Consider the following 17,663-nt stretch of genomic DNA (forward strand, 5'->3'; position numbering starts at 1 on the left):
TACTAGTCTAATCCTAATGATATGATGATCACTCTTACCCAAGTGCTCCCCACCAGATACTTGATGACCCACAGTACCCAGCACCAGATCCAGCAATGCTTCCTTTCTAGCAGGGCTGAGAACATACCAATCAAGGAAGTTCTTCTGAACACATTTCAGAAATTCCTCCCCCTCCTTACCCTTTACTCAAATTATCCCAATCAATATTTGGGTAATTAAAGTCCCCCAAATTCACTACTCTATAGTTCTTGCACATCTATGATTGCCCTGAAGATTTGCTCCGGTCTCTCATTATTAGGTGGCCTATAAAATACCCCTACAAACATGATCATACCCTTTTTGCTCCTCAACTGTACCCAAATGGATTCTGCCCTTGCCCCTTCAAGAACATCCTCCCTTTCCAACACTGCAATGTCTTTTTTTGGCGTGAACCTTAAAAAATACTTATCAGTTATTGAACAGATTGTCCTGGTTTGATATCATAAAGAACGTAAAATAAGAAATAGGAACAGGAGTTAGCCATAGGGCCTCTCGAGCCTGCTCTGCTATTGAGCAAGAGCATGGCTAATCTACCTCAACTCCACTTTCCCACAACATCTCCATATCTCTCAATTCCCTTAAAAAAAATCTATTGATCTCAGTCTTAAACTTACCTCAGGTGACTGAGCATCCACAGCTCCAGGGCAGAGAATTCCAAAGAGTCACAACTCGAGTGCAGAAGTTTCTCCTCACCTCAAACCGAAATGGCCGATGCCTTATTTGGAAATAGTGATCCCTAGTTCTAGACAGCCCAGCCAGGGGAAACATCCTTTCAGCATCTACATGTCAAGTTGTTGACAGTGCTATCAAGCAGCACCTACTCACCAATGCTCAGTTTGGACTCCGCCAGGGTCATTCGACTCCAGACATCATTATATCTCTGGTCTAAATATGGACAAAGGAATTCTAAAGGTGAAGCCAATGTGACTGCCCTTGACATCAAGGCAGCATCTGACCGAGTGTCACATCAAGGAGCCCAAACAAAACTGAAGTTAATGAGAATCTAGGGGAAATCTCTCCACTGGTTGGAGTCATACCTGGTTGTGGTTGTTGAAGGCCAATCATCTCAGCCCCAGGATTCTTTTTTAAAATTTGTTTGTGGGATGCAGGTTTCGCTGGCTAGGCATTTGTCGCCCATCCCTAATTGCCCTTGAACAGAGGGCATTTTTTAATAGTCAACCACATTGCTTTGGGTCTGGAGTCACATGTAGGCCAGATCAGGTGAGGATGGCAGATTTCCTTCCCTAAAAAGGGCATTAGTAAACCAGACTTTTTTTTAAAAACAACAATCGACAATGGTTTCATGGCCACCAATAGACTAGCTTTTAATTCCAGATTTATTAATTGAGTTCAAATTTCACTATCTACCATGGTGAGATTCGAACCCATGTCCCCAGAGTATTAGCCTGTGGGTCTGGCTTACTAGTCCAGTGACACTGCCACTAAGCCACTGCCTCCCCCAATCACTGCAGGGGCTCCTCAGGGTAGTGTCCTAGGCCCAACCATCTTCAGCTGCTTCATCAATGATCTTCCTTCCATAAGGTCAGAAGTGGGGATATTTACTGATGACTGCAGAATGTTCAGTGCCATTTATGACTCTTCAGATACTGAAGCAGTCCATGCCTGCATGCAACAAGACCTGGACAACATTCAGGCTTGGGCTGTTAAGTGGCAAGTAACATTCGTGCCACATAAGTGCTAGGCAATGATCATTTCCAACAAGAGAGAGAATTTAACCATCTCTCCTTAACATTTAATGGCATTACCATTGCTGAATTCCCCAACATCATCCTGGGGGTCACTATTGACCAGAAACTTAACTGGACCAGCCACATAAATGCTGTGGCTACATGAGATGGTCAGAGGCTGGGAATTCTGCAGTGAGTAATTCATCTCCTGACTCCACAAAGTCTGTCCACCAAAAAAAAAGGCACAAGTCAGGAGTGTGATGGAATACTCTCCACTTCCTGGATGAGTGCAGCTCCAACAACACCCCAGAAGCTCGACACCAGCCTGCTTGATCAGCACCTCTTTTACCAGTGGCAGCAGTGTGTACCATATACAAGATGCAGTGCAGCAACTCTCCAAACGGTCCTTCGACAGCACCTTCCAAACCTGCGATCTCGACCACATAAAAGGACTTGGGCAGGGGACACATGGGAACACTACCTGCAAGTTCCCTTCAAAAATCACACACCAACCGGACTTGGAAATCGCCGTTCTTTCACTGTTGCTGGGTCAAAATCCTGCAACTCTGTCTCTAACAGCACTGTGGGTGTACCTACACCAGATGGACTGCAGCAGTTCAAGGCAGCTCACCCACCACCTTCTCGAACCCAATTAGTGATGGGCAATATATACTGGAATTACTAGCGATGCTCACATCCCACAAATGGAACAAAAAACAAAGCCCCTTAAGAGTTTTAGGTTTCAATGAGATCACCTTTCATTCTTTGAAACTATAGGAATATAAGGCCTTATCTGCACCAACATTTCCTCACAAGTTAATCCCTCATCTCAGCAATCAGACTAGTGAACTTTCATTGCACTTCCTGTGAGGCATGTATAAAGTAATCAAGGCGCAAATCAGCTATCAGAAGTTTTATATTTTACAAATAAGGTGTGGTCTGAGTCATCATGTACTGACATCGTGAACAAACAGTTGGGCAGGTTTTTTTCGTTCGGTATCCCTGGCAAAAGCAAATATTTAAAGTCCAATAATTAGCGGATTAGTATCCCACTGGTTACTCTGGGATCACATCTGCAAGTGCCCTCCAGTGCTGACCGCACTAGGGCCAGTTGGTTCCGTAGGCATGACCATCATTGTAAAGTCAGGTGCAAAAAGCACTTTAGCGACATCTCTTGTGCCCATCAGCTCATGGAGGATGTATTCCCAGACAACCCTGGGGATGTTGCCCATAAGAAAATTGGCTCAAACACCATTCCCCTTCAACAGCCAAAGAGGAGGCTGAGTGCTGAACTGTGCCATCACTTTCTTGCACCTAAAAAGTCTCTTTCCCTTCAAAGTAGTTCTCCCCAATGTCCTGGCCAACATTCATCCCAGAACCAACATTAAAGTGATCTGATCGTTATCACATTGCTATTTGGGAGACCTTGCTGTGTACAAATTGGTTGTCATATTTTCTACATTACAATAGTGACAATACATCAAAAACTTAGTTGACTGTGAAACACTTTGGAATGTCCTGAGATTGTGGTAAGCTCTGTAGAAGAAGGTCATTTTCGCTCTACTAGGAACTTTCAGTCATGGGTTTATACTTGATGGTAATGATCCACTGTTTAGTTGGAAGCCAGCAGATGCACAGCTCCAGTCAGAGGAATTCTTGCTCCAATGGATTTCGGGTCTCAAGATTGGAGCAGGTCAGGCCTGATGGCCTAAAACATCTGACAAAACATCTTCCCCTTGATGAACCTTTGGATGACCTACCTTTTTAGTCTTTCTTCATTAGTTTTGTAGCTCAGTAGCTGCTCGAGAAGTTCGACCACTGAAGATGCATACCAGCTTCTAACAACTGAAGAAACTAGTGCAGGAGAAAAAGGTAGTGCTAGGGTTTGAAACACAAGTAGTTGAGAAACAGGCAATTAACAGGAAATGTTGATTGTGCTTCAAGTTGGAGGGACTTGTTAACGCAGCCAAAATTTATTAACTGGCCCCAGAAAATCATTATAGGCCTCTTCTATTGATTTATCTGTAAAGTCAATAATCATCTTACAGCAAAGCAGCAGAAACATTTTTCAATCACCGAACACCTTTAAGCTATTCAAAGATTGTGGTCTATTTTATATGTTGTCAATCAGAATAAGGAGGGCTTACAAAAAAAAAAGTAACAATGGACCTCCTCCTAATCAGGCATTCATTCACATTAAATATTTCAGGCTCTCAAAATCATTTACAATACTGGTATGTTTTGATCGATGCTGTTTTAAACCGAAAGGGATAGTTAAAACACACAGTTCCAGACTCACCAAAAAAAAATGGAACATGCTTTAAAAGCAAGACTTTCCCTTGATTAACTTTTCCCTATCAAAAGGGACAGAGATTAATGTTCCTGCTTCCTGACTATGTTGTTAAACAGCCACTTCTATATATACACACCACCACATAATGAGATTGCAAGAAGCCAGTTAGTCCAGCTTTAAAGCAATGATCTATTTCAATAACTGGTAAAATTGTAACAGTAATCAGAATAATTTTCCTTCCATAAGCGAACATAGTTATGAAAAGTTCCGAAGAAGGGTCACTGACCCGAAATGTTAACTCTGCTTTCTCTTTCCACAGATGCTGCCAGACCTGCTGAGTGATTCCAGCATTTCTTGTTTTTGTTTCAATTTCCAGCATCCGCAGTATTTTGCTTTTATTATAGTTATGAAAAATCCCTTTGATGTCCATGAGAGGAGAGTGAAAGACGGAGAGGTCAGGTGTGGTGTAGGACTTGCATTTATGTAGCACCTTTCATAACCTCAGGACATCCTGAAGTTCTTTACAGCCAATGAAGTACTCTTGAAGCATAGCTGCTATCGTAATGTAAGACTCGGGGGGGTTAGGTGCTCTCTTTCCCAGGTGTACTAAAATCAACAACACATTTATAAGGAGGACAGGTCAATGATTTGTCACAAACGAACAGGAGAAATCTTGACATAAAAGGAATAGTGATAATATTAAAAAGTGCATTGTCGATTGTTTAGTTTCAGGGAGTACCTGAAAACAAGCAGAGTAAAGCACACTTTATGACTGTGTACACTTCCAGCAGTGTTGAGGAATAGGGCATTCCCACACTTTACAGTCAAAAGGAGTATTGCAGAGTTAAGTCAAGTATAAAACCTGATGGGGAATGCACAGCCTTGCTAAATTATTTTCACAATGCACATCAAGCCTTGTGTGAATACCTTTTTACCGAGATAATACAACTCATTCGCTCTCTACAGATCAAGAGATTTAGACCAATACTGCTAATTAGCCCACAGTGAGTGCACTGCTGTATTGTGTGCTCGTATGCTTTTGGAGTTGAAGTAAATCACAAACCACCCCCACCCCCAACCACCACCTCAACACAGGGAATTATTGAAATTCGGATCATAATGAAGTAGTAGTGCTCAGGGGTGAGATACCAAGCAGCCTCATAGATTCAGGTGAAAGAACCAGTTCTGATAAAAGGGTACAGACCCAAAACCTCATTATTAGCGTGCTCTCTATAGTTGCCATCTGACCTGTTCTGCGTTTCCAGCATTTGCTGTTTTTACTTCAACCTCGCATATGGCTCTCCTTACTTTTAGTATCATTTATTCAAACTGACAAAAATTTAGAAAGAGAAAAGGAAGGCAGGAGGTGCATGTGAAATGGTTTGGCTACAGTTGGGAGAGACCATCAGAGGATGGAAAGGTAGAACATCAGGAGCAGCAACCAAGGCCCACCTATTGGCTGTTCAGGGAGGAAGGGAGGGGGAGGAGCCTCCTGTATATGACTCTCCTTACACTATTTAACTTCAAACTTTTTGTCTCAAGCCAAGGAAAAGGATGAAAGGCTCTTCCACACCCACCCTACTCAACAGCCGACCGATTCCCAGCTTTTGCTCCCTACAGTTGACAAGTCTCAAGACTCTTGTGAAAACTCTTAGACTGATAAGAAAGAAGACAATCAACAGTCTCAGTGCATGCAACAGTTCCAGCTGGTAGTACTAACCTTGAATGCAATCTAAGTGTCAGCTTTGGCTCGAAGTTAGCACTCTGAGGTCGCAGGTTAAAAGGCCACTTTGAGCACAAACTCTAAAAACACCCCAAGCTGAAATATTAGTGCCGCACTGAGGACTGCACTGCAGGGAAGTGCTGTCTTTCGGATGAGATGTTAAACCAAGGCCTTGCCTACGTGTTCAAGTGAACATTAAAATATGCCATGGTACTATTCGAATAAGAGGAGTTTCCTTGAGCAATAATTGATTTAATTTAACCAAGACCAAAGCAAATTCACCGGCCATTTATCACATTTGATGTTCGTAGGACCTTGCTGCAAACTGGCTCGTTGCTTTTGCCTAATTAACAATGAGCATGCTTCAAAGGTAATTCATTGTTTGGAGCACTTTGGAACATTCAAGGCGCTATATAAATGCAAGCTCTTTCCTTTTAAACTCAAGGGTACTAAAGTAATGCTGCAAACATCAACAAATTAAAAGCAGCATTAAATTCAAAAAGTTATTTTAAAACAAGAGTGGCAGACAAAATAACTGAACAACTATTCAGGCAATTTTCTATTCTGTACAGATCTTAAGTCGGTGTAAAAATATAGTACAAAATCACAAACAAGTGAATGTGAAATCCTCAAGTTTTAAGTAAGGCTGAAAGTTTTTGCATCACCCCCGCAAATTCAGTGTTGTTATACAAGTTATTATCCTCTCCTGGATCAGTTTTATGAAGATAAAGCTCTCCAGCATGAATGTCACTGAGATTGGCGCTGAAAGTGGATGCATTATAACTAACCCATTGCGTGTACCTGTAGTCATCAGAACGGATAGAGTATCCCATGATTCGAATGTCTTTCAGCAAAGGAAGGTCAGAGTTTAGCTGGGGCTTGTCCGCCGGCCGGGGGTATTGGCTGTAGGCAAACAATTCACTGTTCCAATTCATAGCGTTAAAGTTTAAATAACAGGCCACACTTTTCCCCTCGGTACATAGTTCTACGTGAAAGGAAGATGCTGGACATCTCAGTGGGTGAGGTAACCCAAGAAGTTGGCAGAGTGTTGGGAAGAGGTCCACTAATTCCACATTGGTATCACTCATCAACCCTGTAACGAAATTTAAACACTTGAGTAACTCACTTTGTAAATAAAAAAATGCACCGTCAATTGGTGTGTCGGAAAATAGGGCTTTTAACCAGATATCTCCGTTAATTTTGTAAACAGGGGTAGACATGGCTTATTGCACAAGAAATGTCAAAAACAAGAAATGGTCATTTGGTCTATGATTATAAACTATCTGAGCCCAGCACCGAACTGGGTTTTGAAAACATCACCAGCAGACATGAGGTTGGATTCCACATCTATGCTGACCACACCCAGCTCTATCTCTCTGCCATATCGGCTGCTCTCTGTCGTCTGGTAACGAGTTGGGAATGAGTCCCAATTTCCTACCGTTAGATTGGGAAAACTGTTACCATCACCTTCATTCCAACCCCTTCCCAGCCTAAACCAGACGGTTCACAATTGACACCAAATTGAGCTTCTGATCCTATGTCCTCTCCATTACAAATACCACCAACTTCTAACTCAGTTGGATTGCCCACCCCTGCCCTTGTCTCAGAAACCTTCATCCAGGCATTTATCTTAGCAGGGAGGTCAGTGACGAGGGGGCATAGATTTCAAGTGATTGGTAAAAAAAATTAGAGGGTTGAGGGTAAAGTTTTTCACCCAAAGGATGGTGGGGGTCTGGAACTCACTTCCTGTAAGGGCAATTGAGGCAGAAATCCTCAACTCATTCTAAAAGAGTCTGGATATGCACCTCAAGTGCCATAATTTGCAGGGCTACGGACCAAAGGCTGGCAGGTGGGATTAGAATGGTTGGATTGTTTTTCGAACAGCACAAACACGATGGGTCAAGTGGCCTCTTTCAGTGCCTTGAACTTTCTACGATTCTATGATTCTATGCATTGTTTGCTCCAGAAACAACTATTTCAATCTTCTCCTTTGCACCACCTTCTATAGACGTCAATTCAAAGCCTTTGCTGCACTGCATCCTACTCTGCACCAGATCCTGCTCACCTATCACCCCGGTCTTTGCTAACTTACACTGGAAATGTCAAAGGTGGGAGCCAAATTAAAATTCATATGAAATAAAAACAAGAAATGCTGGAAATACTCAGCAGATCTGGCAGCATCTGCGGAGAGAGAAGCAGAGTTAACATTTCAGGTCAGTGACCCTTCTTCAGAACAGACAAATATTAGAAATGTACAAGATTTTAAGCAAGTAAAGCGGGGGGGGGGGGGGGGGGGGGAAGAGGAGGATGAGGCAAGAGATAACAAAAGAGAAGGTGTTGATTGGATAGTTCTGCCCCACCCTCCCGCTTTACTTGCTTAAAATCTTTTACATTTCTAATATTTGTCAGTTCTGATAAAGGGTCACTGACCTGAAACGTTAACTCTGCTTCTCTCTCCACAGATGCTGCCAGACCTGCTCAGTATTTCCAGCATTTCTTGTTTTTATTTCAGATTTCCAGCATCTGCAGTATTTTACTTTTATTAAAATTCAAATGCTTGTGTTTAAAACTTTTCCTGGTCTTATCTCTTTCTTTCTCTGTGACCTCCCTATAACCCACTATTGGCAGCTGTGCCTTCAGCTACCTGTGTCCCATGCTCAGAAATTCCCTCCCTACACCTCTCTGCTTCGACATCTAGCTCTTATTCTTTAAGACCCTCCTTAAAACTGACCTCAAATAGAAAGAAGACATGCTGGAAATACTCAGCAGGTCTGGCAGCATCTGTGGAGAGAGACGCAGAGTTAACGTTTCAGGTCAGTGACCTTTCATCAGAACTGGCAAATATTAAAAATGTAATAGGTTTTAAGCAAATAAAGCAGGGGTGGGAAAAGAGGTAACAAAAGAAGTGTTGATAGGAGAAGGACACCCAGAATAACTGACTAGAAGGTCATGGAGCAAAGGTAAATAGTATGTTAATGGTGTGGTAAAAGACAAAGCATTAATGCAGAGAGGGCGTTAATTGACAGAAAAATGAACAGCCCTGGCCCAAAGCACAGACACGAAAAAACAACAGTGGGTAGGCACAGTAGAAACAAACTAAACAAGCTTAAATAAAAAATAATAAAAGAAAAAATAATGAAAAATAAAAATAAAAAGGGGGGCCCCATCACGCTCTGAAATTATTGAACTCAATGTTCAGTCCGGCAGGCTGTAGTGTGCCTAATTGGTAAATGAGATGCTGTTCCTCGAGCTTGCGTTGATGTTCACTGGAACACTGCAGCAATCCCAGGACAGAGATGTGGGCATGAGACCAGGGGGGGTGTATTGAAACGTCAAGCAACCGGAAGCTTGGAGGTCATGCTTTCGGACTGAGCGGAGGTGTTCCGCAGTTGGGGGCCCTGTCAACCACCATTGGGGGCGGGGGGGAGGTGTGTTGGGGGGGGGGGGAATCCTCAGTTGTGGAAAAAGGAAGACATATCAGAAGCGCTGTCGTGGAAGGTTGCATCATCAGAGCAGATACATCAGAGACAGAGAAACTGGGAAAATGGAATGGAGTCCTTACAGGAGGCAGTGAAGAAGTGTAGTTGAAGTAGCTGCGGGAGTCGGTCGTCTGATAACTGATCTCTTTGGCTATACTTTTGACCAACCCTCCTAATGTCTGACGACATCTCTGCAAAGCGCCTTAGGACGTTTTCCAATGTGAAAGACATTATTAGAAATGCAAGTAGTTGTTCTTTGCCATTTGTGCAGGATATAGGAAAATAGAACAGTTTATCTCAGCAGATGCAGTCACTTGAACTAGATTGTGGGGGAACCAGGGAGAAAAAAGCAATTCAGTGTAATATTTTTACACAGTCGAGAAAATTTCACCTCAGCAAAATCCGAGGAGGTACAAAAAGACAGGCATACAAAAGAGAAGAGAGGAGACTAGAGGGAAGGAGAGATTTACAGATAGAGAGGAAAAAAGTGAATAAGTAGAGAACAAAGATGAAAGGAAGCACCAACAGATGTGACAATAAGAGCAACTATAAAAGCAGAAGAGAGAGAGAGACAGACAGAGGACCTGACAGTATTCTGCTCTCTGCTCCAAAGTTGCAGTGGATTACACTTTCATTTTATGAAGATTGGGTCGTAGTTAACCTTAAGATTTCCATTTCAAGCAACCGGTTTGCTTACCGCAAATTCCATTCAACTTCAGGAGGTAGACTGCAATGTGTTCATACTTTGGGAATTAGCTTCTGTTTCTTCAAAACCAGGAAGTGATCTAACTGGAATCAGTGAGAGCCTTGGAGCCTCGGTTGGTAGAATTCTGGCCAAGTCAGAAAGCTTTGCGGTCAAACCCCACTCAAGACTTGAACACGTAATCCAGGCTGGCATCGCAGTGCTACACTGTTAGAATTGCCGTCCCTCAGAAGGGATATGAAACTCAGACCTTGCTGCCTCTTCCAGAACTAAAGCCATCCCTTTGTAGAGAATGTTTTCCTACCAATATTCTTCAAAAGCAACACCAAAAACACAGATAAACTGGTCACTTATTACGGAACCTTACTGTGCATAAAAAGGTTGCAGCACAAAATGACCACAAAAAGGTGTAGTTACTGGATGCAAAGGCATGTTTAACTGTTTGAAAAGCACTTGACTGTTTGAGGAGCATCTTAAGAAACCATTTAGTTGCACTTCTTTTATTGGACATGTAAATTAATACACAGCTGATGCTAAAACATCGAGGTCATTGCCTGGGAATTCTGCAGCAAATAAGTTGAATTGTAAATAGTGGTGAGATTTGAACCCATGTCCCCAGGGCATTAGCCTGGGCCACTGGATTACTAGTAGAGTGACATTACAGCCAAAATTTTACAGCCCCCCCCAACCAGCCAGCTGTGGAAGGGGGGAGGGGGGGGGGGAAAAGAGAATGGGGGGCATTGGGGAGGGCGGCTGGGGGCATAAAATTGAGTGGGAGGCAGGGGGTTTCCAGTCCCAACACCTTCCCAACCCCACTGCAACTTTATGTGGGGTGATAGCAAGAAACAGCCCACCTGCACCAGGCCAATCAAGGCCTTTAAGTGGCAATTAACTGCCACTTTTAAGGGCCTCCTTCTCTGCCGCTGCTATCTTACCCTTGGCAGCCGGACAGCAAAAGCCCCAAGAACCCCGCCTGGTAAAACCTTGGTTCCGGGGCTGTCCTTCCTGTTGCCGCTAATGGCTGGCTGCAGTCTCAATAATTGCCACCGCTCTCGGTGGCGCTGCTGGGACTAAGCTGCTGGCCCACTGATTGGCCGGCAGCTCCATGAGGGGGACCTCCTGCCTCAAGGAGGTGGAAGTCCTGCTCAAGACCAATGAAGGGCCTGGGGGGTGAAAAATCCCAGCCTGGCTCCGCAGGTCCAGCAGAGGAGGGCTCGTCACTGATTGTTGTTGGGCGGGGCCCTCTCACCCAACCACTATGTCACCATCTCCCCTAATTTGTATCGGTATTTACTAAGGAAGAGGATGCTGACAAAAAAAAATGTAACGCAAGTAAAAATTGATGGGCAGATGTATTGGAAAGGCTGGCTATGCTGACAGTGGATAAGTTGCCTTGCCCGGATGGCTTGCATCCCAGGTTGCTAAAACTGGGGGAGGAGATAGTGGAAGGGCTTGCCATAATTTTTCAATCTTCCCTTGAATTGAAGAGATGCCAGAGGATTGGAGAGTGGCAAAAGTAACAGAGTTATTCAAGAAAGCGTGTAAGGACAGTCCTAGTAACTACAATAAAAGCAAAATAATACGGATGCTGGAAATCTGAAATAAAAACAAGAAATGCTGGAAAAGTTAGCAAAGCATATAGGATCTTGGGTTTCATAAATGGACGTATGGAGGTATTGAGTACAAAAACAGGGAGGTTATGCTGAACCTTTATAAAGCTCTGGTTCGGGCACAACTAGAGTATTATGTCCAGTTCTGGTCCCCACACTTTAGGAAGGATGTGAGGGTCCTTGACAGGGTGCAGAGGAGATTTACTAGAATCGTTCCAGGGATGAGGAATTTTAGCTACAAGGTTAGGTTAGAGAAGCTGGGGTTGTTCCCAAGAGCAACAGGAGATTGAGGGGAGATTTGATCGAGGTGTACAAGATTCTGACAGGTTTGGATAGGGTAGGCAAAGAAAAACTGTTCCCATGAACTGGTGGTACAAGGACTAGGAGACATAGATTGAAGGTTTTGGGCGAGAGATGCGGGGGGAATGTGAGGAAGAACTTTTTTTTTATGCAGGCCGTGGTACTGACCTGGATTTTACTTTCTAAGAGGGTGGTGTAATGCGGAGACACTGAATGATTTCAAAAGGAAACTGGATGGGCACCTAAAGGGACATACAGGCTATGAGGGTAGAGCCGGGGAATGAGACTGATTGGATTGCTCTGCAAAGAGCCGGCATGGACCCAATGGGCTGAATGGCCTCCTTTTGTGCCACTATGACTCAAAGACACTAAAAAGCTGTTCCTTGAGCTAGCGTTGAGCTTCATTGGAGCACTGTAGCAGGCCAAGGACAGAAATGTCAGAGTGCGATCAATTAGAGATTTGAAATGACAGGCAACTGGAATCTCAGGGTCATGTTTGCAGACCAATGAAGATGATCTGCAAAGAGGTCACCCTCACCTTTGGACTGGGCACTTTACAGCCTTCTGGACTCATGAGATCAACAACTTTAGGTCATATCCTCTACCCCATTTTGTTTCACGTCTTTTGCCAGTTTGGTTTTTCTCATTTCTTAATTCCTTTACTTTGTGTTCAGACAGCTGCTATCTTGCCATTCACAACTCATGTAGAAACACCTTTTGTTTCTTTACTTATCCTATACCACTCCCTTTGGCCTTGTAAATTGAAACCTTTCATCTTTTCATCTGTTCTCCCCTCCATCCTATCAGACCTTCCCTTTTGTTCTTTTTCCTATCCTCCCTCCTTTCACTTGTTCAAAGGCTATTACATTTCTAACTTTTCCCAGTTCTGATGAAAGGTCACAGACATGAAATTTTAACTCTGTCTCTCCCCACAGATGCAGCTCGACCTGCTGAACATTTCCAGAACTTTGTTTTTATTTCAGATTTTCAGCACCCACAGTATTTTGCTTTTGTATTACATTCTTTTACTTTATTATCTCAACTGGATTTTGATCTTTTTGCATACATTACAGAGAAATATTCTGGGAAAAATACTTTTGAACATTGAGCACTAAAATACAGTTGGGATAGCAACATTACTAGTTGAATAAGCAACAAGGTTCACCGTCCAACCTCCGTATGAAATTTTCTGATGCACTTACCTACACTGAATGTTTTAACCTACCTGCAGGCAAATTCCCCACTTTATTAGTAAAGGGGTTAATAAAAGGAAACATCCTTTGACCGCGAGGAGGAAAGTCTGCAGTCATTCCTGGTACATAAAACATCAAAGGGACACGGGTGGCTACATCAAAGTTGCTGTATTTAGCCCATTCTCCATGTTCCCCTAGTGACCAACCTAAAAGAAAAACAAGGCAATAGGTCTAAATCAATTTGAAAACCAGAAAGCTAAAAAAAAAATTGAAAATGAAACATCTGTGGAAGAGCTTGCACAAGATTAGAATTTAACAGCAAATTCCCCATTTCACTGGCTTGTTCACATGAAGTGCGTTGGAGTAATGGTCTACTACACAGCAACAATGCTTGTTGGGAGATTGTAATGAAATTTCTTAAAATCATTTGCAGGATTTGGACATGGCTGGCATTTATTGCCCCACCCCTGGTCGCCCTCGAGAAGGTGGTGCAACCTTATTTTTGAACCACTGGCAGCAGTTTGGTACAGCTGAGTGGCTTGCTAGGCCTCTTGCAAGGGCGGTTAAGTGTGCAACTGGAGCCACATTTAGATCAGACCAAGGGAAATAGTAAACCAGTTGGTTTTTATGACAATCCAATGACTTTTACTGTAGCACTTAGTACATTTACCAAGTTCCTTCACAATTATTAGTTCACAATTAGCCTAGCTACACAAGGATTAAAGTTGCTCGATTTCACTTGTGAAATGCCACGAGATTGCTCTATATTAAAAAGGCGCTATATAAATGCAGATTATTGTTGTAGCTGCCATCATCACAGGTGCATATCAAGTTAGTTGACTGATCTGATATCAACAGGGTTAACAGTGCTAACTAGTGTAGTGACTGAGTGAGCAATGGCCAACACAGTTTGTGTGGAACAGAGTACAACTGAATCAAGAGAGAGTGGTAATATTTAAATCTGTTTATCAATAGGCTCATGAATAAAATCAAGAGCTATTCCCCTTACAACCACCAAAAAAATTCCCCTACTTCAGCCAATGAGTATTAAACATATCTATTAGCCAACTGGACCCAATTTATTGCTCACCATGGTCAGAAGTAAACACAACGATTGTATTATTAGCAAGATCCTGCTCGTCCAGTGCATTCAGCAGTCGGCCCACTTGAGTATCCATGTAGGAGACAGCAGCAAAGTAACTCTGGCGAATAAGCACCTGAAGAGATGCAAGGGGCATAAATCTCAGCCTCGGTTCAACATCTTCTGGGGAGTCAAATTCCTAACGTCCACCTGCCCTACACCTCCCACCAGTGTGATGGAACAGTGCACTGACTTGGGTGCACACCAAGCCATTTCCAAATGGCTAGTTGAGGGGGTTACCTGAATGGCTTCCCCTATGCTGTACAATTCTGTAAAATGCTTGTGGCATCCTCGGGACTTGAGTGAAGTTTAACAGCTTGGTACAGGACTGGAGGCAAAGCGTGTGTGTTCTACAGCAGCCTCTAAAGTACACAATGTACAATGCAAATTCAAAACACTACACTACACGACAATGCTCACTAAACATTAATACATAAGAAATACTAAACATTGGTATACAAGCGATACACCATTTCTGCTGACTACAGCATGACCTAAAATTAGTTGAATGGCCAAGACTTAAAATGTTAACAAAGGCTCCTTTGTCCAGAATTGGAGTAGCTGAGAGAGATACAAGGCTTTTAAAGGGGCCATCACCTCAAGATATTTCAAAATCCCAAACAGGACCTGGGAGCAAGTCATCATTTTCCCCAGCCAAGATATATAAAAGCTAGCAACCCATTTTCTTTATTGTGTGTGAAGGAAGCTGTGCTTGGCATCTGGTGCATTCATTAACTGAATGCTCCCTTTAAGAGCAGATTAGACACATACCTGAAAGTCATCAGGAATGGATCCATAAGGAAAACTTATATTGAGGGCCCGAACGTCATCTCTTATTCTTAGGTCAGTCCATGGATTATAGGCCACTGGGGGTAGTTTTGGTGGGATTTTGGGATCAGGCGCAAGATGGATCTTCTCACGTGGATACAATTTTAAAAATTCCTGAACAGAATTTTTTAAAAAAATCATACAAGTTTAAATTTACACAAAAATGCATTCTTTAACCCTTTTAAAGATACAGGCCTTCTCTTGTACACTCACGTACCTGAGACCAAATTCTAGTGCATATAGTTTTTGAAGACACTTACAGCTGTAATCATTAAACAATGGATTCTAAGCTTTACACCATTTATCAGCAGGATCAGAGACTGGGCCACAAAACTCCATTTTTCAACCCGACACAAGTGCAAGGCAATATGTTCAGAGTGGCCTGCACAATAGCTCCCTAACTAATTGGCCATCACCATCCTCAAATGCAGCATTTTTGTTCTGCATCAGTTTGATGCCCACAGAGTCAATGCTTGATGCACACACAAAATCAGAAGACTGCAAATAGACACAAAATTAGCCCTCTGCAAAGTCATGTAATCTGCATGGAACACGCCCTGCAGCGATTCAAGTTCCTAGCCATTTTCACTTGCACAAAATCAAGGTCAACGCTTCAGTGCAGGGCCGAGGGAGTGCTGCACTCTCAGAGAAGCCACCTTTTGGAAGAGTCATTAAACCAAAGCCCGTCTGCCTTCCCAGATGGGCAAAAAAGACTCCACTATTATTGTTTTCAAAATAATGCTGTGGAGCTCTCCCTGGTGTCCTGTCCAACATTTATCCTCAACTAACATCACAAACAGATTATCTGGTTTGTGGGAGCTTGCTGTGTGCAAATTGGTTACCATGTTTCCTATATTACAACAGTGACTAGACTTTAATTGTACCTCTGACTGTAAAGCACTTTGGGACATCCTGAAAAGAAAGTTCTTTCTATGAGCCGGATATTTAGATCTGTGTTAAACAACAAAGATCTGCTTAATTTTGTAAACAGCAATCACTACAGGATTTTTATTGTGCGCAGCTTGTGTACACACTCTTAAGTATATAATAGACAGCTCCCAAAGACTGTACCAGACAATGGAGTTGTTACCTTAGGATATTTCAACGGAATGTGCGGTTTATGGTAACCAACAGCCAAAAAGAAAGGGCTTTTCATGCTTTTCATGCTCTTCAGTAACCAAATTGCCTCTTCAGTGCTCTGTATATCAGGTAGTGTATGTTCTGGCATTTCCTCAACATCCACTGGGCAAACTAAGTTAGCATGCTTTTTACCATCTGGACCTTTGCAGACCTAGCTGAAGAAAACACCCAGTTAATGAAGTTCTCTTCAGGTCCAATGCTTCATCGTTTTAATGGGCTGTCATTGGAAATTCTGTAAGTAATACGTACAATGTCAAATTATCAGTGCAACATTGCTTATTTTTGCATTACATAAATTATACCGTGGTTTGTTGCAACAGCACTGAATTCTTCAGAAGAACCAGAATAGGACAGAGTCTCTGGTCCTTAGAGTAAATTAAATCTGGTCACAGCTTCATACATTCCTATTATGTGCTTAGTGATACTTTAATGTAGCCACACGTGAACAGACACTACCCGTTCAAGCAAAGTAGTGGAGAGGATAATCAACCCCAACAGCAGGAACCAAATCTTTCGTCTTATATTGTACGAATTTTAGGTTAAATTTAATCTGGCTGGCAAAGCACCATGCATGACAACCAGATGAAAATGACATCAATGGGCCAGATTTTCAAAAGGGCTGCAGGGTAGGGACCCATTGTGAACACTATTTCAAAATCATGGTCTCGGTCGTCTCAGGATCTCAACGCCTCCAGGGCAGCTTGTAATTTTTAAAGGGCTGGCAGGGTAAAAATAGGAAACTTGCTCACTGCTGATTAATGGCCCCTTAATCAGCTTGTTAAAGGGGCCTGTCCAGTGCAGAATGGAATTTTTAAAGTTTATTTTGCCGAACCCAAACAGTCTGGTGCACATTAATACACAGCTGTCAGGTTTGCCATGGGGTCAATTAAAGTTTATGCCTTAAAATTGTTTTTTTTTTTAAATGGACCTTCTTGTGCCACTGTTAGTGCTAGACCTTCATTTTTCCTGCATGTCCCCTTTTGCCCTCGATGCTCCTGGCCCTGTAAGGAGCTGCCTGCTCCCTTTAGCAAGGCAGTAGCAGCCCCCAACATGACTGCTGCCTGGTCTTGCCACTGGCACCAGGCACACAGCTCCTGCCTCCTGGAGACGCTCAGCTCCACTAATTGAACGCCAAGCTCCCCTCCTGCCCAATTAGGGCACCTACATTTAAAAATAGCGTCGCGTGTGTGACACAGCTGAGGCGCAGGGTCGGGACGCAGATTTCATCTGGGCGTTGGGTTCCCAACCCAGATTTGAAAATCCGGCCCAATGAATCATCACTCTGAAGTGAGGACACCAACTGCACCAGTGCTTCCAAGTCCTCCTCCAGCATTTGAGACACTAGCTCTGATTTGTGAAGATAAAATGATTTGCCAGCATTCAGCTCAAACAGATCTAAGAACCAGATTTCCTCGGTTAGGGGCTATCACCTTGGGATAGAAAGAACGAAGAAACATTAGCAAAGTCAGGATGGTGTGTAACTTGGAGGTGGTACTGTTCCCATATGCCTGCTACCCTTGTCCTTC

The 17,663-nt window shown here is 43.0% G+C and overlaps 1 protein-coding gene across 1 annotated transcript in view; it reads right to left on the bottom strand.

Moving 5' to 3' along the window:
• Positions 1–2,625: 2,625 nt before the first annotated feature.
• Positions 2,626–17,663, bottom strand: part of ids (iduronate 2-sulfatase) — a 36,698-nt gene continuing 21,660 nt past the window's right edge. Inside the window, exons 5-9 of the mRNA XM_068047118.1 lie at positions 16,088–16,288; positions 14,941–15,111; positions 14,119–14,245; positions 13,061–13,234; positions 2,626–6,836 (exon numbers count right to left, since the gene is read on the bottom strand). Coding sequence (XP_067903219.1) covers positions 6,373–6,836; positions 13,061–13,234; positions 14,119–14,245; positions 14,941–15,111; positions 16,088–16,288 — 1,137 coding nt within the window. The 3' untranslated portion in view covers positions 2,626–6,372. The remainder of the gene's footprint in view (positions 6,837–13,060; positions 13,235–14,118; positions 14,246–14,940; positions 15,112–16,087; positions 16,289–17,663) is intronic.

This window comes from Heterodontus francisci, chromosome 15, assembly GCF_036365525.1.
Source record: "Heterodontus francisci isolate sHetFra1 chromosome 15, sHetFra1.hap1, whole genome shotgun sequence".
Taxonomy (NCBI): domain Eukaryota; kingdom Metazoa; phylum Chordata; class Chondrichthyes; order Heterodontiformes; family Heterodontidae; genus Heterodontus; species Heterodontus francisci.